Source organism: Danio aesculapii, chromosome 13 (assembly GCF_903798145.1).
Source record: "Danio aesculapii chromosome 13, fDanAes4.1, whole genome shotgun sequence".
NCBI lineage: Eukaryota > Metazoa > Chordata > Actinopteri > Cypriniformes > Danionidae > Danio > Danio aesculapii.
Genome location: NC_079447.1, coordinates 39,235,734 through 39,260,475, shown reverse-complemented (window position 1 = coordinate 39,260,475; position 24,742 = coordinate 39,235,734). Strand labels below are relative to the sequence as shown.

General features: G+C 36.6%; 1 protein-coding gene across 2 annotated transcripts in view; it reads left to right on the top strand.

The window, feature by feature from the left end:
* The first annotated feature begins 4,153 nt into the window (after nt 1-4,153).
* Nucleotides 4,154-24,742, top strand: part of marchf8 (membrane-associated ring finger (C3HC4) 8) — a 223,674-nt gene continuing 203,085 nt past the window's right edge. For both annotated transcript variants that reach the window (XM_056470851.1, XM_056470852.1), the window contains exon 1: nt 4,154-4,331. In XM_056470851.1, coding sequence (XP_056326826.1) covers nt 4,236-4,331 — 96 coding nt within the window. In that variant the 5' untranslated portion in view covers nt 4,154-4,235. The remainder of the gene's footprint in view (nt 4,332-24,742) is intronic.

Here is a 24,742-nt window from a genome sequence, read left to right as displayed (position 1 = left end):
ATTTGTATGAAAATCTGTTTGAAATATTTGTAGGTGAAATATTCACAGCTTAAATAAACAGCTATGATAAATTTCAGGACCTAAAAATACAAACCCTGGCAATTCAAATCATTCAAATGCAAGAACCTTTTAATTTAGTGTATTATTTTTTTCAGGTTGTGTTATTCAACAAGCTTTTTAATTCATTACATTTAGCATTGATTTTGTTTCATACCAATCATTTTATGAATCTACTGTACTGAGTATAACCTTTTTAAATGACGTTTTAGAGTCTTCACAAGAGATTTTTCTGAAACACACATGCAGTTCTTATAGTGACAGGATAGTAATCGGGGTGAAATTGAATGTGATTGTGAAAACTAACATGAATTACTGTGATAATAAACAATACTTGTACAGAATTAATCATAGTTCAATATTTACTAATACATTATTAAAATCTAACGTTTGTTAACATTTGTCAATGCTGTGTTAACAAGAGCTTACAATGAACAACTTTGTTTTCATTTAATGTTAATTTAATGTTAATATTCATTTAGTGTTTCATTTAAGATAAATAAACACGTTAATAAATATATTATACACCATTTGTTTATGTTAGTAAATACATTAACTAACATTACCTACTTAATTTTTTTTTGTTTAATTTAATTCAATTCAGTTTTATTTTATTTTATTTTATTTTATTTTATTTTATTTTATTTTATTTTATTTTATTTTATTTTATTTTATTTTATTTTATTTTATTTTATTTTATTAAAGTCTTCAAAAGATTTTTCTGTAACATCAGTGACTTACATTGACATCGGTTTTCTCTTCAGTGTTCTGCCCATTTTTAATGTGCATCAAACTCTTTGCATGAACAGGCAGCATCTTCCTGCTGTTGTGGGTTTGGCTTGATGCCAGTGGTTATTATGGCTGTTGTAGAGGCAGATTTTACCCACACCATTGGCATGGTCACAACGTGTGGACAAACTGAGCTGCTGTTGTGTTTTTCGCCAGATGGTGGTTAAAGTTGAACTTGGTATTTCTAAACAGACTGCATCATCTCAGCATGGCATAAGCTCTATGTTCTCCTTCAAGGAATGTGTTTTATTATGGAGAATATGGCAGTTGATTTGTAATTGGTGATTCAGCTTTTAACCGCTGCTTCTCATTTCCTCACTCGCTGCGTGAGACTTGATGTTTTTGTAGTCTAATTAATATGCGGCGGTGTTCCTGAATACTTTTCGTGATTTCACCAAGTGGGATGCTTTCTTGATCGGCACCCTTGGAGCAAAATTACTGTTCAAATCAGATTTTAGTATTTGGGTTTTACAAATGTTATCAATGTGTAGGTGATAAGGGTTTACATGCGTATTTCTTTATTGATTTATGTATATATGTATTGAAGCAAAATGTTTATTATTTGTATACATTTATTCCTACTAGATATACATATCTTGAAGCAAAGTTTTATTTATATGTTTGTTTATTTGTTTTTTGTTTTTTTGATCAGACTTTACAATGAGGTTGTAAAGTCAGTTGTCAAGTTAGTTAATGTATTTACAAATGTAACCACAAGAGAGTTGGATGACAATGGAGTGAGGATCCACATGCAGCTTTATTTAGAATAGTCAGACAGGCAATGGTCAAAGACAAGAGCAAACAGAAACATTCAAGGAAATCTGCAAGCGTCGTCAGGTAACAGGCAGATAGTTGATACAGGCGGCAGGCAGGATAAACAATAGCCCCTTTCACACAGTTATACAGGTAAATATCCAGAAAATTTCCAGAACGACTTTACCTGTAAGTTCAAAGTAGGGCTGTTCACACAGGCGAGGACGTTACAGAATTTTTCCAGAAAAGACTATTCACACATCTATTTCAAAATACTGGTAAATTCTGACATCATTAACCAGAAATGATCTCTAAACAGCTGCGCTTGTATTTGTAAATATTCTCATGCACGTGCAGCGCGTCAAGCAACTAAAGGAAGCAGAGCTTGAAGGTAAACAATTAACGGCTTATCATAAGCATCTTATCGATAATTATTTACACAGTTGGCATTAAGATGGAACATAGAAACGTTATATGACTAACATCTAGCAGTTAAATGTGTCTGGAAAATTATTCAAAAGCTTTTTTTTTTTATAAACAGTGTGGATGTGAATCTGTATGAGTGTTCTGATAGAAAGTAGACTAGTGCTGAAGTAGACATCTCACATCAGCGCTTTTTAGATGTGAACACGCACTTTCCGGCAATCTTCCTTCTGCGTTCACACAGCGCAGCATTCTGGAAAGTTACCGGTAATGTTACAAGTTCTCTTTCTAAAAAAATTGCTGGAATGAATTTACCTGTATTTTCAAAAAGGGCCTGTTCACACATACAGACCTTTCCAGAAAATTGCCAGTAATTTCCAGAAAGGTCTGTATGTGTGAAAGGGGCTAATAAAACAAGGCAAGGGTCAAACACGGAGAGACTAACAAGGAAAGGCTTCGTAATGGTATGCTGTGTTCATACCAGACACAGCATGCACAAATAAATTGCGCTATTCGCGCTTAAATAGACATGTGAACATTTTGAGTTTATTCGCTTCATTCACGCATCAAATTAGCTTCTTTGGAGTGTCAAATTCACTTCACAATAGATGCGAATTCGCATCATGGGCAGGGCTTCTGTCTGCCTGGTGACTCTAGCTTCATTGCTAAATGGCTAACATGGATTTTATTGAGATAATAGCTGTGCTTTATAAATGCTGGAAAACAGCATAGATTTAGCGCCATTAGAGTCCACTAGATCCTTTCAGAGGTGCACCCAGTTCATCAACTCCTCCAGAAACTATACCTGGATGATGGAGGCTTTCAGCGGTGCTTCAGATTGAGGCAAGCCTAGTTTGATGAACTGTTGTCCGGTGTCAGCAAGAGGTTTTCCCGTCTGGACAAAATTCCTCCCCTACAAGAGCAAGCTCATGATTGGTTAATTTCTGCTGAAGCTCAGAACTCTAACGATACACGCATTAAGCACGTCAAAAGCACAAAATGCTCAACTTGTTGCGGATTCAGAATCAGAATCAGTTTTATTGCCAAGTGTGCTTCACACACAAGGAATTTGTTTTGGCTACAGAAGCTTTCAGTGTACATATAGTGACAACATAAAATAAATTTGGAAAAAAATTTAAATTCATTAGTGCGAATTGTGTCATTTGTGCCACCTAATTTGGTGGTATTGCACTGCATGATGTTTATTCGCGTCTTTGCATTGACTTGCATTGACCTGTAAATCACTTGCGCACTTCATCAACGTCTGGTGTAAACGCAGCATTGCAGGGTGAAAACCAACAAGACTCAGCAAAGTCTTGTGTGCGTGCTCTATATATGGTCCATGTAATCAGTCTTTAAGCAGATCCCAGCTGTGTCAAAGGAGAACCAGAACAGGTGTGTATGAGGTGCCTGACATGATATGTAGTTCTCATTATGACAGGATAGTAGTCGGGGTGAAATTGAATGTATACGGTGATCTGCAAGCCTGGATCGCTGGTGATCGTGACAATTAACATTAATTACTGTAATAATGAACAGTACTTGTGCAGCATTAATCAAAGTTCAATATTTACTTATACATTATTAAAATCTAACGTTTGTTAACATTTGTTAATGCAACGTTACCAAGAACTTGATGAACAACTTTATTTTCATTTAATGTTAACAAAGATAAAAAAAACAATTTAATAAATGCATTATACACCATTTCTTCATGTTAGTAAATACATTAACTATTATTTTATTTTATTGTATTTTATTTTTGGTCATTTGGTCATTTTTTTTCTCACCAAAATATTATGCTTATATATTGTATATATTTTAAAAAATCGGCTCTATTTACTCAATTAAATCTGTTGTTTAGCATTGAGTAGTATTGTTTTTATAAAATCTTTGTTATGGATTAATACTTTTGGTGTATCTAATGTCTTTATTATATTTATAAATTTTGGTTTAATTCACATTACACTATAAATATCCACAGAAAATGCAGACACAGAAAACCAGCAATTGATTAGAAAGAGGCATTTGCGTTCATTTTCTGCTCATCATGACAGTAAGAAATCCATAAAAACCCTGCTGATATTTTTGGATCCTGAACGTCTTCTCTCTTTGTGTCTCTGTCAGATTTGGATTAGTGGTTTTCTCCATCATGTCGGTGCTGGTGGACAGACTTCAGCCTCAGAGAGTGTGAGCTCCACTGAACTGCGGGGATGAACATGCCACTGCACCAGATCTCTGTCATCCCTCGTGATGTCACTTCCTCCCGGGTGTGCAGCAGCGGGAAATCAAAGGAAAAGGACAAGCAGGTTTGTCTTCCATCTGATAGCCAGAGAAAAATAGACGGCATTATAATCAGTGACCTTTATTATACCTTTCATCCTGATGGCGGCTGAAAGACAGTATCCTGTTTTCACAGCTCTGGATGTTTAGTTTGGCCTCTAAAATCTCAACATAGAAAGATTTTAGAAGGAATAAACGAGAGAAAAAAAGTCATGTTTCTCAGTTTTTGCTCTAAATGTGTGTTTGTTACTTAATCTCAAGTGCTGTTTATATTGCGTTTTAGTCTTTTCGTGGAACGAGCCAAATTGTGAAACCTTCTGACATTGATTATGATAAGGGAAGTAGGTGAGGTTAAGGAAGTTGAACACATTCACTGGAATGGCTGCTTTTAGGAGGTTTATTTTCCAGTAAGTGATGCGGACAGGAATGGCTGTGTGAAATGCTATGAGAGCTATAAAACACTGTGTGAGTGATATCATTGTGCCTGTGGGCTTTGTGTTGACTGGTGTAGCAGTCTTTGGGACTTTCTGCCATTAATAATGTTAAGGTCAAGGTTTCTGTTCTAAATAGCATCATAATTTAGGTTTCATGAACTTGTTATGCTGTCTTTTAAAACTAGGGATTATATGTAAAGACTTTTTCTTTTTTCTCTTTTCTTATGAGCTTTACAGTGACTCATTTGCTGCGCTTATGTATTAAGGATTTCTTAATTTATGTATAGTTTTTAGGTTTTGTGGTGTTGCTTTGCAACACTTTTTTAAATCTGTAATTAAAAAATTAATTTGTGATTAGGCAAGACAAGGCAAGTTTATTTTTACAGCACATTTCATGCATAATGACAATTCAAAGTGCTTAAAGGTGCAGTAGGTGACCCAGATAACATATGGAAGTGGGCCACTTCAGGCAGTTATGGTGGTCTTCCTTCGGGCCAGACTAAATGAATGTGATCCCGAAGTGGCCCACCTGTACATTGGCAAAAGGGGGCCAAAGATTCCAATTCATATATGGGCCATTTAAGCCAAATATTTGGGACTTATGGAGAAATGTAATCTTAATGTGAGCCTAATGTGGCCCATGATGAAAATGGTAAATTTGGCCCAAATGACGGAGGACTAATGTGGGCCACAGTTGGCAAAAATGTGGCATAGTCATTTAAGGGTAATCTAGGTCTAAACCCAAAGTGGCTCACATGTGTAGGTGCAAATGTGGCCTAGTTTTCTTAAGACATATATGGGTCACTTTTGGCAAATATTCGACACAGTAAGCTCTGACTAATGCGGCTGTGAAGCCTAAAGTGGCTCTGAGAAAATATGGCAAATGTAGCCCAGTTATTATAAAACATATATGCCACTTTTGGCGAATATTCGGCACAGTGAACTCTGGCTAATGTGGCTGTGAGCCTAAAGTGGCCCAGAGAAGATATAGCAAATGTGGCCCAAATATCTTAAAACATATGTGGACCACTTTTGGCAAATAATCGGCACAGTAAGCTCTGGCTAATGTGGCTGTGAGCCTATAGTAGCCCATATAAGATATGGCAAATATGGGCGAGTATCTCTTGCTGTGAGCTCAAAGCAGCTAAGGTAAGATATGGCAGGTATGGTACTGTAACTTAAAACATATGAAAGGTCACTTTTGGAAAAGGTAAAGTACAGTGATCATTTGATAATTATAAGGGTCAAACCATAGCTCTTTGACATGACAGATATGGGTAGTAATATAGCTAATTTGGGGCCCAGATCTGGCAAACAGTAGCGGACCACCCTAGAGCCATTATGCCATTCAATATGTGGTCCGGATATAAGTGTCTGGTGTAGGTCATTGTCTGGCCAGAATAAAAACAAACTGTGTCACAGAATAGGGTCAGTTCTGGTTCATTTGGTTAAATTGTGGCTGATAAGTGGTATTGCTATGGCTTAATTGTGGTCCAGATCAGGCAAACAGGAGTGGATCACCCAAGTGCAATCATTCCATGCGGTGTTTGGGCCAGGTGTCTGGTGTGGACTGGATTTGAGCCACATAATTTGCTAGCTGGGGATTGTCTTCAGTCTCTTCACATTCCAGTAGTAATAATTGAAATAAATGTATTGTAAATCTAAATGTATTTCTAAGTATTTTTATATTCTGGTTAAGGCATTAGACAAAAAAAATAACGTTCATCCAATTAAAATTTGTCAGGCAGACGATTCCCATAATTCTTATAAGTAGCCTAAACTGTCTGTCAGCAAATGTAGATTTGTACATCTGTGTACCCCTGTTCACATGGACCCGCCATTTGCACACGAGAGAGTAACAGCAGTGAAAACAAATGCTGAATCAAAACTTTTAAAAATTCTGAATCAATATTGGAGTTATCAGATACAGCCGATGTTTTCCAGCTTAAAAGCTGTCCAAAAAGCACAAAAAAACACCCAAAATATTAGATTAATATTTTATTTAATTTTAATTTATTTAAATCGAAATTAACCTAGTTTCATTAACTGTCATAATTTTTAACCATAGAGCAACCAACACCAGCAGTCACAGAACCACCACATAACTGGATCACATCGAAACTGCCCCCTCTCACCCACACACTGCACTTATTGTTATGTAGATTACACTACCTATTAGAGTATGTTTTACTTTCGAAATGGGGTATAAATTCATGTCATTTTGCATTTTACATTCTTTTGAACATAATTAGATGCTGCTTGTCAATCAGACAACGCTTCTACGGTATGTTAGTTCTTGCTGTCAATTGTGGAAAAAATTATCAATAGAAGTGTTATGATAATCCGATGTGAGTATAACTGCAGGCTCTGCGTGATGCACGTGAGTGTAGTCATACAACTTTGCTTCACCTCATAGTTTAGGTGCAACCCTGCTTCAACACACTTACCTGTAGGTTTCAAACTGAAGGAGTCAATTAGTTTGATCAGGCTTGTTTAATTAGAGTTGGAACTAAACTTTGTGGAGATTGACACCCGTGCCTTAAAGGGACTTTGATATTTTATTACCTATGAGGAATTTTCTTATATGAGTGAATTAAAGGAGCAGTATGGGACAACAATCAAAGAAAACTCATAGGGGTTGATATGGACCCTTATTTTTCAGAGAGGAGTTCTGTACATTCATTTTCTTCAATCCACCATAATTGCTCCATTTCTGACAGTTTAAACCTCCTCAATGGTGAGTTTAAAGTAAATCCATTATGATCATTTAAATCTGAGTTAAAAGTGCAATAAGATTACAGCTAATCAGAATCAAACTGATGGTTTAAATGCCAGCCAGTTTTTTTTAATGAGGTTTAAAGTTTTTAGATAAACCTGGATTTAAACTTAATCCCTATTGGGGCAATTCACCCTTTAATGAATTTCTTAGTCTTAATGCTTAAATGCTTAGTCTTGATATTAATTTGTTTTTTGCAGTTGGTGTTATTCCATCACTATTCTTAGGCTGTGAATACTGATGTACATGTGATTTTTCAGGTTTTTTATTTTTAATAAATTTGCAACAATTTAAAAAAATCTAATTTCACCTGTCATTATGGGGTTTTGTGTGTAGAATTTTGAAGAAATGCATGAAATTAATCCATTTTTAAAATAATAAGGCTGTAACATAAACAAATGTGGAAAAAGTGAAGCGCTATAAATACTTTCCGCATGCACTGTAATTGACGTGACTCCTTTCAAAGAGTTTGTATCTTTCTCCAAATGCATGTCTAAATATGATAAAATGGCAGTGGTTGTTTAGGTATTGTTATTTCAGGTCATTTCACAGGTATAATAAGCGATAAACTAGTGTTAAATGAAGTCATGTTGTCCGCTCTGTCTTCTAAAAGGCTGATATTTGGCTGAATAAAGAAGTGGCACCCAAAGGAATCTTAATGTTTACCCTGATGAGTCTTGTATGTGAGTGCCAGCTTCTCTTTAGCAGTGCTCTTGTGGTCCAGTGCTGTGTTTGAGGACGGCTGGACACTGACACTAATGAGTGTTATTTCTTCGTTGAGCTTGAGGCCAGCGGCTCATCGGCTGTTTGTTTGTCACAGCTGGCCAGGAAACAGGAGACAGGCTGTTTTTTTCCACCCTTTGTTTTTTTCTCTGGCTAAACGGCCTCGAGTGACTCAAGTAGCAGGAAGTCTGTTAAATCCTAAATGCCGGCTTGTCAATCATCATTGCTAGACTGCTTTTTAAGAATCAGTCTTCAGCACAAGCTCCACGTGTTTACATTTGTGGATGTTGGCAGCTGAATCTGACCTAGAGGCAGTTTGATTATTGTTTGAAATAGAGTTACAGGCTTGCACAGCAAGTGTGTGTTCAGGTATGGCTTGTGTGTATCAAACCCACTATGGGGTTACTGACAGTCATCATAGCTGGGGTTTGCTTGTCTGTCAGTTTGATCCGTTGCTGTTTTATTTGCTGCCTCTCTTTTTTGTGACAGGGCCTTCACAACTTTCTGCCTGACTGGCAGTGGCAGTTTGGTGCTTAGAAGTGATTTTTTTTACCCAATTTATTTAAGTAGCTTGAAGGTTGGACAGGTGTTTAGGTAGATTTACTGGTGATTCTCATTAAAAGACTATCCTGGGTCAAAAGCAAGAGTGTTTGTGATATTTGGTAGATACAGTGAGTACGGAAAATATTCGGACCCTCTTAATTTTTTCACTCTTTGTTATACTGCGGCCATTTACTTAAAACATATGTTCATTTACTTTCCTCATTAATGTACACACAACACCCCATATTGATTGAAAACCACAGAATTGTTGACATTTTTGCAGACTTATTAAAAAGAAAAACTGAAATATCACATGGTCCTAAGTATTCAGACCCTTTGCCCCATATTTAATAGAAGCACCCTTTTGATCTAATACAGCCACAAGTCTTTTTTGGGAAAGATGCAACAAGTTTTTCACACCTAGATTTTGGGATCCTCTGCCATTCCTCCTTGCAGATCCTTTCCTGTTCTGCCAGGTTGAATGGTAAATGTTGGTAGACAGTCATTTTTAGGTCTCTCCAGAGGGGCTCAATTGGGTTTATGTCAGGGCACTGGCCAGGCCATTCAAGAACAGTCCCAGAGTTGTTGTGAATCCACTCCTTCGTTATATTAGCTATGTGCTTAGGGTCATTGTCTTGTTGGAAGGTAAATCTTCGAAGGTAAAGATTAACTTAAATGATTTTAGCAAATGGCTGCTATATGACAAAGAGGGAATAATTTAAGGGGGTCTAAATACTTTCTGTACGCACTGTATGTGTTTTTTTTTCAGTCCTTATTTCTTTACTGCTTCTGAATGTTTTTGTAATTATTATTATTATTATTATTATTATTATTATGGGATAAATATATAGTTTCTGTAAAATGCAGACAAAATAATATACTGTATATACCCTAAAGGATTCAATTTGTGTTTAAATATGTAATATTTAACTGTATGCACGTATGTGTATTACAAATTAATGCTCAATTTTGCACAAATGTATACACATGCATGCACAGTATATACACACAGTATATACATCAAATCATTTTGTCTATATATTGTAGTGAGAATCTATTATCTCATGAGAATGTATTTGTATACATTTTAATAATGCTTTTTTTTTTTTATGCATGACACACGTTGCGAATTGTGGAACTTTGTAGACCCACACGTGTTGCTTAGGCCGACTTTGCTAAAATATTCATATAATATTTCTAATTATGGCATAGCTTTCCACTCAATTAGGCTAATAAAGTAATGGCTAAAAAAACACAAACACAAATGCTTGATCGCGGCCCAGCCCGAAGATAGTGGCAGGAAATATTGACCCGACCCAGCCCAAGTCTGAGCTCGGACTCGGGCAGAGAATCTAAACTTTATTACTCATGAAATAAATGCTCAGGACCTCACAATTTTGCATTAAACACTCTTTTTCAAAAAAATAAAAAATAAACAAAAAAATTCCTACTAAGTAATTAAGTAAGAGAAAAAGGCAGAAGTTCTAGGCACAGCCAGAAATTATTCGCCATTTACATTAGTTGACCCCTTAACAAGCCCATTTCAGCCAGACCACAATTTCTGGCTGTGCCTATAGCCAGAGGGTGTTTTCCACTGTAGATGACATTGTTACATAAAGCAGATCTGTGCTGTGCATAGAAAATGTGGACACTGAGTTCCAAAGAAAAAATTTTTTCTACTGCAATTTTATATTCTTTTTTTGTTTCATATGCTACTAAGAAGACACTAGGTTAGCACTGTCTCCCTAACAGTCCAAAGACATGTGCTATAGGTGAATTGGATTAACTAAATTGGCTGTAGTTTACGAGTGTTTGTGTGAATGAGAGTGTGTTTGGGAGTTTCCCGTACTGGGTTGCAGATGGAAGGGCATAAAACATATGCGTAAAACATGAAGGAAAATGAGGGAATAAATTAAATCAAGGGTGATTCCGGGAGTTTTCTGGGAGACAGAACAATACGGGAGATGGGTGGGAGATGGGTCTGAAATACTTGAGACTCCCGGGAAAAACGGGAGGATTGGCAGGTATGCTCCCCGTGTTCACGTGGTTTTCCTCCGGGTGCTCCAGTTTCCCCCACAAGTCCAGCAACATGCGGTACAGGTGAATTGGATAAGCTAAATTGTCCTTAGTGTATGAGTGTCAGTGGTGTAAAGTAACAAATTACAAATACTCAAACTACTGTAATTGAGTAGTTTTTCTCAGGAATTGTAATTTACTAAGTAGTTTTAAAAATGTGTACTTCTACTTTCTCTTGGGTATGTTTTTAGTGCTGTATTGGTACTTTACTCCACTACTTTCCTTCAACCTACAGTCACTACTTAATTTTTTTCTTGTCTATGGGGATTAGAAAAATCAGTCCCGTGATTCTAATCAAATCGCACATAGAAGGTAAATCATAATGAACTACCTCAAGACATGGGCAATTTATAATCTAAACTATTTGTAAGCATTAAAAATGTCCAAGAAGATGTCCAAAATCTTTACACGCATTGACCCAGAAACTGTTTAGATGCGTGTCACTGATGACAAGATGACGGATGTTTACTGTATGATGACCGAAATGGCCTTAAACAATGAGACGTCAACTTGACATCAAATTGACATTGTACTCCAACGTCGTGGGGACGTTACTATTTGTTTGGAAATTAAAATCGTGGGTTGACGTCAAAACCCGACATCAGGCCGATGTCAAAATTCAACGTCCAACCTAAAATCAACCAAATATCAACATCGAATGATGTTACAGCTTGACGTTGTGTGGACGTTAACACCATGACGTCTATCAGACGTTGGATTTTGGTTGCCATACCTGACGTAAATGTCAGTATTTGACATCAATATGACGTTGGTTTAAGATGTTGGCTCGATGTCGGATTTTGGTCACTTTTTTACACAACCTAAAGTCAACCAAATATCAACGTCATTTGACGTCGTTATTGGACATCAAAATAAAGTAGTTCTCAGATGCTGACTAGACATTGAATTTTGGTCACCTGACATCACAACCTAAATCTAACCTAATATTAATGTTTTATGACGTTGTGTGCCTGCTGGGCAATAACTAAATGCACTACAGAATGTTACATTTAAAAACGTCCACTAATTAGATGTAAATGCATCAGCTTTTTACTGTGTAAAACTCACTACTCTTGAGTACTTTTGAAATGTCTACTTTTTACTCATACTCTGAGTAATATTTACAACAGATACTTTTACTCTACTCGCACTACAATTTTAGGCAAGTAATAGTACTTTAACTTAAGTATGATTTTTCAGTACTTTTTCCACCACAGATGAGTGTGAATGAGTGTGTATGGATGTTTTTCAGTGATGGGTTGCAGATGGAGGCACATCCGCTGCGTAAAACATATGCTGGATAAGTTGGTGGTTCATTCCCCTGTGGCGACCCCTGATTTATAAATGGACTAAGCCAAAAAAAAAAACGAGTGAATGAATGAATGAATGAAATCAAAGCAATGTCTTAAAAATAATACCAAACCACTGTGGTATTAAACCAACCATGAATTCTGTAAACCGTTACACTCCCCTATTTTATCCCCTATTTCATTCCCATTTTGTCTAAAACATGACAGTCCTGTTCCTGACAGGCTTTTTAAAACCCAGCCTTCACCAGTGATGACACTCAGTGTAGTTCATGATTGATGTTGATTGGAATGATGAGATGCATGATGATGGTTGATGAGCCATGAGTATTAGTCACTGAGACACCATAATCAAACCCTGCATGAATTTAATGACCACATTCTCTCAAAGCCCCATCAGTGGATTATGCTGTGTTTAATATGAACCTTTTATGATCAAACATCGTTTTTTTCATCAGCTTTGAGGACATTTTTTTAAAAACTTTGTTGGCTGAGATAAACGATTATGTTGCCCTTGCTTCATTAATAATTTGCTAGACGTGAGTTCACCCTGCCTGTCTTGGAGTCCAGAGAGACGAATTCTCGCTCTGGTGTTTGGTACACACTAAAGATTTGGCACCATCCACAGTATCGTTTACCTCTCGCTCCGCATACAGATCAGCCAGGGGGGGCTTTTGCCATTAGGCAAGAAAGCACAGCCCATCTGCCTGTTGCAGACAACTTCTCCTCTGTGTCTCAGTCGAAAGAAACCCTCGCTCCCGCTGCTTTAGATTCAGCGCCAGCTGCCATTGCGGATGCAGAGCTATTGAATGATCTGAAATGAACAAGTGTCAGAAGTAACAGGTACATAAAGCACACTGTCATTTCTTTGTTTTGTTTTCCTGACCGTCTGCTCAGCCTCACATCGCTGTCATGTTTATCCTTTGAGTGAGGTCACTGTCTGTGACTGTGACTGGCAAAATTCAACACTGTCCATATTTAAAATGGCCCCTTTATGCTTTTGCGAATACTAATCTTGTCTTTCATCCAGTTTGTAAATATAAAATGGAAAGAATTGATTCTGACCTGCTGAAAGGAGTATACAGTAACTGATCTGTGTACATCTCTTACACTATTGTATCAGTCTATGGTCTTGTATGGTCTATCAGTCTTGTTAGCTATTTGCCTCTTATGTTAAAGCCATAAAAGGGAATCAAGTGTTGGGCATGTTTTTTTTTGTTGACTGGTGAAAGAAAGAAAGAAAGAAAGAAAGAAAGAAAGAAATCATTTGAATATGCTGTTCAATATATTCATTATTAAAAAAGTTGACAACAATATTTAATTTAGGGATTTATTATATTTAAATTGTAACATTACAAATAGTACTCATGTTGATGACAAGTCTAAAGAATATCATTTATCGAGATGAAAAACCTTACTCACCTTTAATTAATTTAATACATCCTTGCTGAATGTCTTACAGAAACCCACTTTTAAAAGATATTGTACATGTATGGCAATTCCATTTGAAATCTTTGAATAATTTCTGAGTGCAAAGTAAATTCCATCTAGCTAAATTTCATATGAATTGCATCAAAGTACCATAATATTACCATCAGAACCCATCATCGCATCAAATTCACGGCGCAGCAGGGGGTGTTTGTGAAAACACTAAAAGCGTGGAGCTGTTCTGAGCTTTGTGATCAAACGCCGACCTTAGGACACAAACAACTTCTTGGAAGCTGCGTGTCGTACAGCGAGACGCTTTCATGAGCAGCTGCTGCGCGCCAGTAAACTCTCAAATAATGCAGGAAGAACAAGCTTGGTTTGAACTGACAGACAGCAACAGAAGGAGACGGAAATTAAAACGCCACATTTCCATAAATACAAACCGACTGCATTTTTCTGTAAAAACATGTACATGTACAGTTGAAGTCAGAATTATTAGCTGTCCTGAATTAATAGCCCCCTTTATATTTCTCCCACATTTCTGTTTAATGGAAAGATGATGTTTTCAACACATTTCTAAGCATAATGCTGCGTTCAAGTCAATGCAAAGACGTGAATAGACATCCTGCGGCACAAATGTTTTTGCGGGTTAAGCATTTTGCTCGACTGATGCGATTAATTGCTCGAGTTTTACGCAGCGGATGCCCTTCCAGCCGCAACCCATCTCTGGGAAACATCCATACACACTCACTCACACTCATACACTACGGACAATTTAGTCTTCCCAATTTGTTCCCAAATCCCAATCTGTACCGCATGTCTTTGGACTGTGGGGAAAACCGGAGCACCCAGAGGAAACCCATGCGAACGCAGGGAGAACATGCAAACTCCACACAGAAACGCCAACTGACCCAGCCAAGGCTCGAACCAGCAACCTTCTTGCTGTAAGGCGACAGCATTACCTACTGCGCCATCGCATCGCCCCTAATTTCTAATAACTGATTTATTTTATCTTTGCCATGATGACAGTACTTAATGTTTTACTAGATATTTTCCCAGATACTAGAATTCAGCTTAAAGTAGGGCTGTGCGATTTGGGGAAAATATATAATTGCAATTTTGTTTAACAGATATTGCGATTTCGATTTGATTTGCGATATAATTTTGTAGTCAAGCTTCAGCTCAATATTCTGTATCATAGCTTCTTACTGTTAAAATGCAGTGAGTGTTAAAAAAGGAACTGAAAAGATATTAACTCCAACTTCTATTCAAATTTATTTATAAATATTCAGAAATTAAGCACAATTTTTTCTTTAGAGCAAACAGGAGTGATTTATGGCGTTCCTGATGCCTTCATAATGTTTTTTCACATGGTGTAACAGCTGCAAACAACTCTGAAATTGTACTTTGCTGTTGCTAGCTAATAGATTAAGTGTCACTGGCAATCCTTTCAGTTGACTTTTTAGCAAGACACTCCTCATATAGCAGCCTGTGGTGCTTTTTTAGGTGCTGGTGGTTGTATTTCCACTTGCTGTGGCAACAATTCTGCAACAGTTCTTACAAATGATCTGGTTTTGTTCGGTGTCTGTGACTTTGAAACCAAAATATAATAATTACTGACATGCTGATATGAATTCATCTACTCCTGCTTCTGAAGTGGCAGATGCTATCCTCCCACTTGTCTGTGATTTCCTGTTTGTTTGTTTTATTGTGGGCTTTCCGCGTAGTTTGGTTGTGCAATTCTGATTGGGCAGAACGAAAGTTTGCTCACTCAATTGACTAGTAAGACTATCACACACAGACGGCAGTCGCGCATTTGATCTGGGTGGAAATTATATAATACATAAATATTTCATATCGTAGCCTCTTGCGTTTAGTTAATCGCAGCGTTTGCGATTGTGATTCGATTTAAATTAATCGCACAGCCCTAGCTTAAAAGCTGCAATTTAAAGGTTTAACTAGGTTAATTAGGCAAATCATTGTATAACGATGGTTTGATCTGTAGACCTTTAAAAAAAAAACATTACTTAAGCTAATAATATTAACTCTTTTTAGTAACAATTCTCAATCAGAGAGGTATTACAAGTGAGGGAAAGAAAACCATAATACTTTATTTTTACAATGTTGAGGAAAGAAATACTGGGTGGTATTTAAACACATTCCTTACTCTCTGAACCATATTCAGATGAAAATAAAGAAAGCAAGCAACAAAAAAAGGAAGCAAACAAACCAAAAAATAAATAAAAAAGAACATACATACACATTTAATAATAATAAATGAACAAATGACACCCAAGTAAGCCATTACCATCAAATGTAAGATATCACACAATTTCTTTTCCTAATACAGTCTTAGACGAGTTTGTACCATCATGACTGCAAAGATGACAGTGATACATTTGTAGGTCCAAACAGTGCCACTAAAGGACACAGTTCAATTTTTAGAAGATAAATATCAGAGATTGATTTAAAGATTGATGTCCAAAAAGAGATTAACTCTGGACAAAGCCAAAAGGTATGGTAAAGGGTAGCTGGAGCTTGTCAGCATCTATCACATATGTGATAAATTTCTGGGTTTATTTTAGATAGTTTAACTTTTGTCCAATGAATTCTGTGTAATAGTTTAAACTGTATCAGTGAATGGTGAGCACAGATAGAAGTAGTATGTACATGATGAAGAACTTTTGACCATTCATCATCTGAAAAAACATGGTTAACATCTGATTGCCAGTCTAATTTTATTTAAGACAATGATGAAGAATCTGACATTATATTGAATGGGAAAATTGTTTTATATATGTTGGAGACAGCACCCTTGGAAACTTTCATTTCCAAGATTTGACCAATCTCTTGTTTAAGAGGTGTAAGGGGGAAGTGAGAACATTTATTTCTTATAAATTCATGAGTCTGCAAATACCTAAAGTGAGTTTTTGGGAGCCTGAATTTTTCTAAGACCGTGGTTCTCAAACTGTGGTATGTGTACCACTAGTGGTACGTGGGCTTACTTCTAGTGGTACGCGGAGGAATTGCTGAGTAATGAAAGAAAAAATGAATATAATTTTAATAATTTGATGCGTACGATAACACCGATGTGATCAGCATTGGCTGTTCTCTAAAGCCTACGATCAAAGCACTGTGTTTAGAATGTTTACTTTAGTGCATCACGTCATCAGCTGCTAAATAGCAATCCAATTGACGCAGAACTAGAGAAAGAGGCGCATGGCGCTTACAGAGCAGATATGCGCTAGAGCAGTGTTTTTGTGGATCAATTGGTACCGGGCAGTACAAGAAATCATTAATTATTTCTGTTTTATTTATTATCTGAATCTAAACAATCTTTTATTTTGAAAAATCTCGGTCACCTGAGCGCCAAAATTTAACACACAGGCTGTTTGATTAGAGTTGGAGCTAAACTGTGCAGGACACCGGCCCTCCTGGACTGAGTTTGCCCACCCCTGCTGTAGATGCTTAATTAGGCCTACTAAGTTACTGTATTTTAATACTGGCCAGTATGGTTGTACTTGGAGAGGAACTTTTTTTCTGTGGTGGTACTTGGTAAAAAAAAGTTTGAGAACCACTGTTCTAAGATATATGAAAAGGTTACAAAAGTGTTCTCGTGAAAAAGATCCTTAAAGGGCACCTATGGTGAAAAATCTACTTTTCAAGCTGTTTGGACAGACATATGTGTAGATATAGTGTATAGACCGTCATATTGAGGTGATATAAACACACCCAGTGCTTTTTTTTCCAATTTAGCAACATAAAAACGGTGGACCAATTGTAGCGGTTTTCAGACCGACCAAAACTTTACATAGGAGTGCGGTCCCCCCGCCCACCGAATTGATTGACAGCTGCATATTAGCATGTCCTGGTAGTCATGTGTATAATCATATCAACAAGAGAGGACGAGCGCAAAGCAACTGGGAATAAAAGGTCTGTTCAGTTTGCTAGGATCATCAATCATCATCAAATGTGATCAAGAGTGAGTTTTACAAATTTAAAATGTTTTAAAACAGAGCATGTGTGTAATGAATTACAGCGATTCACTTCAGATTGACTTTATCACCACAGCCGCGTGTCAGAACAATTATAGAGGAAGACGCTTCAATCTCGGTTTGTGGACGTTAAATCAGGTTTATTTTGTACATTAACATAACAGATATCCATACAGCAGTGGAGATTAATCTGTATCCTGTCACATATGCGTGCAAAAAGAGTGCAAAGCTAAACTTTGTAACGACATTGTGTGTGACTCATCGTTTAGTTGACTCATCTTAACACAAATGCTTCAAATACTAAGTTCTTACTGTAGTATTTCTCACAAACGCTACGTGAGATATGCTTCCTTTATGTCTGTCTGTTGTCTGATGCAGCCGAGGGAGGAGATTAAGGCACGCTGAAAGGCACGTAGAAAAGGCAGGCGGGGAGGACTAGCCTTAAAGGCGCAGTACACCAAAACCGCCTCCTGGTGCAAAAATGTATAAAAATAGAATCTTATGGAGGGTATAATAAAAAAATCTGATGGGTGTTTTGAGCTGAAACTTTACAGACACATTCTGGGAACACAAAAAGACTAAATCTGAAAAAAGGAGTTACCTTGGTGCCCTTAATATTTACAATACTTCTTCTGAACCATAATGGAAATGCTCCACCTGATATAGAAGACAAATAAGATATATTTTTATATATAGGAGACACGAGACTATGTAAGACTAGGGGGTTAGAGGAAAAACATAAGCTAATAATATTGACCTTAAAATGGTTTTAAAAACTACTTTTATTCTACTTGAAATAAAACAAGCAAGACTGAAGAAAAATATTATATAAAATACTCTGGAACATTTCTTTGCTCTGTTAAACATCATTTGGGAAATATTTAAATAAGAAAAAAAATTCACAGGAGGGCTAATAATTTTGACTTCCACTGTAAATGTGCCCATTGTCTACCATATACTGTAACCTGGAGGCTAGAGAAACTGTCCAAACTTTAACATGGCCATATTGTCCAAATCTGTCGTTCCTAAAGTGCACCGCTTCAGGGAGGGTTTTAGGATGTTAATAGTATGCTAATAAAGATAAAAGAGCCTTGCAGCTCTGTAAAATAACATGAAGCCACCGGGACGCTTCGGGGGAAATGTTTACTGAGGAGAGACAGGATTTTAATGCCAGCGCTATCTTTGTAGGACGCTTTTAAGCTTCGTCAACACTCTAATCTCCTCGAGAGAGAGACCAAGGTGGCATGTGATTGCCAGAGCAACTTGTTTGTGCCGCTGTTTGACATTTGCCGGGATATCAGCATAACTCAGAGTGTGCTGTTTAGCTCGACTTCAGAGTAAACTGTCAAATCTGGAAGTTCCTTTTGCATTAAATGTACTGCATGCTTGAGTGGAGTGCTTCTTTCTCCACTGTAATAAATAACTAGCTAATGTTTTTTTTTAGTTTGATGTTTCAGTTCAGAGTGTAAGAGATAATAAAGAGATTCACCGATTTATTTGAGCAATCATGAAATTAAGTCAATTATGAGCAATGACAGAATTAGAAAACTCTTGTAATACATATGCAAATAATAATGTGTAGAGTTTTACATGTCTAAAGCACACAGTGAACTATTATTCATGTGTCCTGTAAAGCACATTGTTAACCACACATATATCAGATATTAATGGTGAGTGTGTAGTGCATTCTCTTATGCATCTTAAGAAGTATTTTTATATACATACATAGGCTATTTTGCAAATATAAAATATTTTGACACATTTAAGAATGGTTTTTAACTATATTTTTATGCAATATAGTACAATGTTATGCTAATTCTATTTTACACTGCATCCAGAAAGTATTCATAGCGCTTCACTTTTTCCTCATTTTTTTAATGTAACACCCTTATTCCAAAATAGATTAAATTCATTTATTTCCTCAAAATTCTACACTCAATACTCCATAATGACAATGTGAAAAAAGAATTGTTGCATCAGGTTGGATGGGAAGCGACAGTGTACAACCATTTTCAGATCTCTCCAGAGATGTTCAATAGGATTTAGGTCTGGGCTCTGGCTGGGCCACTCAAGGACATTCACCGAGTTGTTGTGATGCCAATCAATTGAGATTTTGGCGGTGTGCTTTGGGTCATTGTCCTGTTGAAAGATGAACCGTCACCCCAGTCTGAGGTCAAGAGCACTCTGAAGCAGGTTTTTATTCAGGATGTCTCTGTACATTGCTGCATTCATCTTTCCCTCTATCCTGACTAGTCTTCCAGTTCCTGCTGCTGAAAAACATCCCCACAGCATGATGCTGCCACTACCACGCTTCACTGTAGGGATGGTATTAGCCTGGTGATGAGCGGTGCTTGGTTTTCTCCAAACATAACGCCTGGCATTCACTCCAAACAGTTCTATTTTAGTCTTATCAGAACAGAGAATTTTGTTTCTTATAGTCTGAGAGTCCTTCAGATGCCTTTTGGCAAATTCCAGGCACGAAGTGACTTCCGTCTGGCCACTGGTAGGCCTGATTGGTGGATTGCTGCACAGATGCTTGTCCTTCTGTAAGGTTCTCCTCTCTCCACAGAAGAACGCTGGAGATCAGACAGAGTGACCATCGGATAATTGATCACCTCCCTGACTCAGGCCCTTCTCCCCCAATCACTCAGCTTAGATGGTAGGCCAGCTCTAGGAAGAGTCCTAGTGGTTCCAAACATCTTCCACTTATGGATAATGGAGGCCACTGTGCTCATTGGAACTTTCAGAGCAGCAGAAATTTTTCTGTAACCTTCCCCAGCCTTGTGCCTCGAGACAATCCTGTCTCGGAGGTCTACAGACAATTCCTTTGTCTTTATGCTTGGTTTGTGCTTTGACATACACTGCCAACCTTGGGACCTTATATAGACAGGTGTATTCCTTTTCAGATCATGTCCAATCAACTGAATTTACCACAGGTGAACTCCAATTAAGCTGCTGAAACTTCTCAAGAATGATCAGTGGAGACAGAATGTACCTGAGCTCAATTTAGAGCTTCACGGCAAAGGCTGTGACTACTTATGTACATGTGATTTTTCAGGTTTTTTATTTCTAATAAATTTGCAACAATTTAAAAAATATTTTTTTTCACATTGTCATTTTGGAGTATTGTGTGTAGAATTTTGAGGAAATAAATGAATTTAATCTATTTTGGAATAAGACTGTTACATAAAAAATTTGGAAAAGGTCAAGCGCTATGAATACTTTCCAGATGCACTGTACATTAGACATGTCATTTTATTTGTCATATTTCTAAAGTATTTAATGACACTTTCTGAATAGTTTTGCTTGTAGGTTTTATAAACTGAAAACATCTTCACCATCCATTTAAAATAATGTATGGCATCCCTGTTAATATATTATTCATTTCTTTACAACATGTTATTACTGATCACAAACCTTTGAAAGATAGTGTACACATAATTTACTGGATGTGTACCATAGTACCAAGTAGAAGATAATGTAAATATCATAATTTAGTTTAGTTGTGTAGTTAATATGAAAGTGCCGTGATATCAGTGCCAGTGTTCAGGGGCGGACTTAATCAGTAAGTGAGGTAAGCAGGCGCTTAGGGATGTTATTAAGGAATGTTATTACTTCCTTTCAAACCTGGGGCCCAGATGAATAGTGGAACGTTCCTTCCGTACTGCACATCCAAATATTAAAATCTAACCACAAATATGGTTAATTAACTGTACATAGTGGTTTTACATTTGTGTTTTTTTTTAATGTTACATTAAGAAAATAAAGGTTCAACTTAAAATATATTTTAACATGCAGTTTATTTACAAAAGCTAAACAAAACTGAATCTACAGAGAAAAATATATCTATAACAAAGAGATTTTTTTAGAGTTTCAATGCTTGAGCCCCACACCTGGGATTTCTCCAGGCCCCCAAATCAAATAGCCCGTCCCTGCCAGTGTTATTTATTTAACTGTAAACTTTCTGAATGAAAATGATTTCTACACATGTTTATTTATAATGTTATAATGTAATTAATAATTGTTTTTTTTTTCTAGCAAGATCTGCCAAACCCAAATCACTGCACATGATAAGAGACAACTCTGGTACACATTTAAATGTGTCATTAAAAACTAGTTGTTCAATTTGCATTCATACTCCAGGCCCACAGCCAGGGGGGTTCTGGTGGTTCGGAAGACCCACCCCTCACTGACAAAGGTTCAGAGTTTGTCCCAAACATGAGCTTATTTGTCCTATTTTAACTGCTATGCCATCATAAATTGTGAAAAGAACTCAGAAAAGGCTTTAAGATAGAGAAGAATCTGATGTAAGTAACTTTCACTACTGACCTACTGTATTATTGTTAATTAGCAAAAATATTTTACGAGTAACTTTTATTCTGAATCTTGGACCTTATTCTTGAAAGAAAAAAAATCCCATAAAGATTTTGAAGCTTATAAAAGTTAATTTTAATACTAATAAGTTTAATATTAAACTAATAGGATTGTTGCAATCCATATATATATATATATATATATATATATATATATATATATATATATATATATATATATATATATATATATATATATATATATATATATATATATTTAAATGTACTTTTTTACAAGAGTGGCTAGAAAAAACAGGAAGCTCTACACTATTATTTTTATGAATATTATTATTACATTTTTTTTTTATTAATCAAGCAACAAATTCTGACTGAGTGAAAATGGATGTGCTGGCTAGTTTATTTGCCTAATAAATGATAATAGGCTACTTAGCTTTAATAGGCTTGTTTATTTAAAACTTTAACAGATTCCTTTTTTCCTAATGATATATGTGATAAATTTGTATTTTAAAAATAATATATATAAATACTTTTTTCTTATTTCTTTATTCTAAATCTTTAGGAAATGTTTTTAGTACATCAAAAAGTGTGGTTAGGATGACCACCTGACAAGTTAGTCCAGAAAAAATAGTGCTGTCATTAAAATGCAGTATTTAAACCTCATTAAATAGAAAATTAGGCAAATGACAGCAAAAAGGTCCAGTTTTTGAGATAAAAGAACCACCCCTTTCACCAGACTGGCTACGGGCCTGTACTCACTGCACTGAATTTTAGGAAATGTGGTTGCCAGTACCTGTATTTTTCAGAAATCAATTAAATTTTTGAGTCAATCTTATAAATTACTAAACCGTGTGTTTACAATACAGAATTAAGCAAATTTTCTGCAGAGTATGTACATAGTCATTTTAAATGAAAGCTCAAACCTTACATGAACTGTAATAAAATAAAATGTACTGTAATTTAAATAAATAGACCGGAAACTATTGGAAAGTAGACAAGCCTCTATGGCAGCAATTAAAGTCTGTACGACGTAAAAATGTACAATGTTTATTTTGCTTGCACACATTGCAAGTTAATCCACTGAAAAATTTGAAGAAAAAAAATGTCTCTAACCATTTGTTTCTGCTCTGGAATGGCAGTAGGCTTGGGTGAGATTTGCTTAGACGCACCCCTTCAACCATTAGTTTGCTGCAAGTGAAAGACAAGAGGAATACGTCATCATAGTGTAATTAATGTTTGCAGTGACTTCCAGTTCATGTGGACTTTAAAAATGTAATTTTGTAAAACATTTTGACCATTTCTTTTGAATGACAAAAAAGGGATGAATCAGAAACATTCATTAATTTTACCACACTGTTGCACCATTGCAGCCTCTACTTGCTTTGATTTACGTAGATTAAGATTAATCTAAGATGACCCAGTTCTCATTTTGCCAGAAGCAGATTGCCAGCTCTCTCTCTCTCCCTCTCTCTCTCTTTCTCTCTCTCTCTCTTGCTTGTCATCTGAAGCAAGCTCTCATGAATGTGTCTGTGAGAGAAGCTGAAAATCTGAACACACACTGCTGCAGGGCTCCAGCTTGGCTTAAGGGAAGCCTCTGGCCCTCATAGTTTACATCTTACAGAAAATTCTCCCACTTTCAGCTCAGCCTCCAGGGAAAACTTCACATGCCACACACACACACACATACACACATACTGCTTTAGATGACAACAGGTGGAGGCAGTGCTTACAGAAGACTGAACTGTGTACACTACTGTGTAAGTCTGAAAGCACATTGAGTGTACTGATTATATTTAGTTGATTTTAGATGATGATTAGAAACTTCTGATAGACTGCATAAAACAATGGGAGCTAAGAGCAGAACTCAGTTTTAAAGTGTAGTGAGCTAAGCGGTGGGAACCTACACTGGTCTCACGGTTCGGTTCAGTTACGATTATCATGCCATCGATTCGGTTCAAGTCGATATCTCGATGCATTACGGTGTATTGGCGATGCTTTCCATACACAGTTTTATATTTTAATTCACAGACACTGTTCACCGATGAGTGACACTGATAAACTGCAGCGGTGCAGTGTTGCCAGATTGGGCAGTTTTGAATAGGCATTTCGGCGGGTTTTGGATAGTTTTTGGGCTGGAATCAGTCAGCTACATCTGGCAACATTACAGCGGCGATCACAGCTGATCCATGATAGACGCAGTGGAGAAACAATTAATTTTGACACCCCTATGAAACACCTTCACTTGTAAGATCTTTTTGAATTGTCCAAAAAACAGTGTTCACTTAATGTTGTTTCTTAAACAAATTTTAGGAGAAGTACAATCAGTTTTGACGTGGCTAATTCATCACTGACAATCATTCTATTATCTAATCAGCTCAAGACTAAACCCCAATAAATAGTCAAACATGTCATACCTCCGTTTTCTCTTGACTTCAACATCCCTCCACCACCCCAACTCCACACTATTAAACCCAATACCTACTTAAATCTGGGGGGTTTAGAGCCAGGCTAGACACTGTGCTCGTACCCCATCAATCTCTCTCTTTCTATCCTGATAAAGGGAATAACACGAGTTAGGGTGTCTTTCCGAGCTCAGAGCCCTCTCCCTGGACAGCATGCCAGATACGCATATTCTGTTCAGTCAATTATCTCTGAGTGTGTCAAATAAAACTCACCTCTAAATTGATTTCAGTGGAGTTTAGTATTATGAAGTGGAAAAGTTGGTTTAAACTGGCAATTTTCCATTATTTAAATTAATAACCTTTGAAAAATTGACATTGGCAAGATTTTCTGAAGTGCTTTTAATGAAAAAGTGCTTAATGTT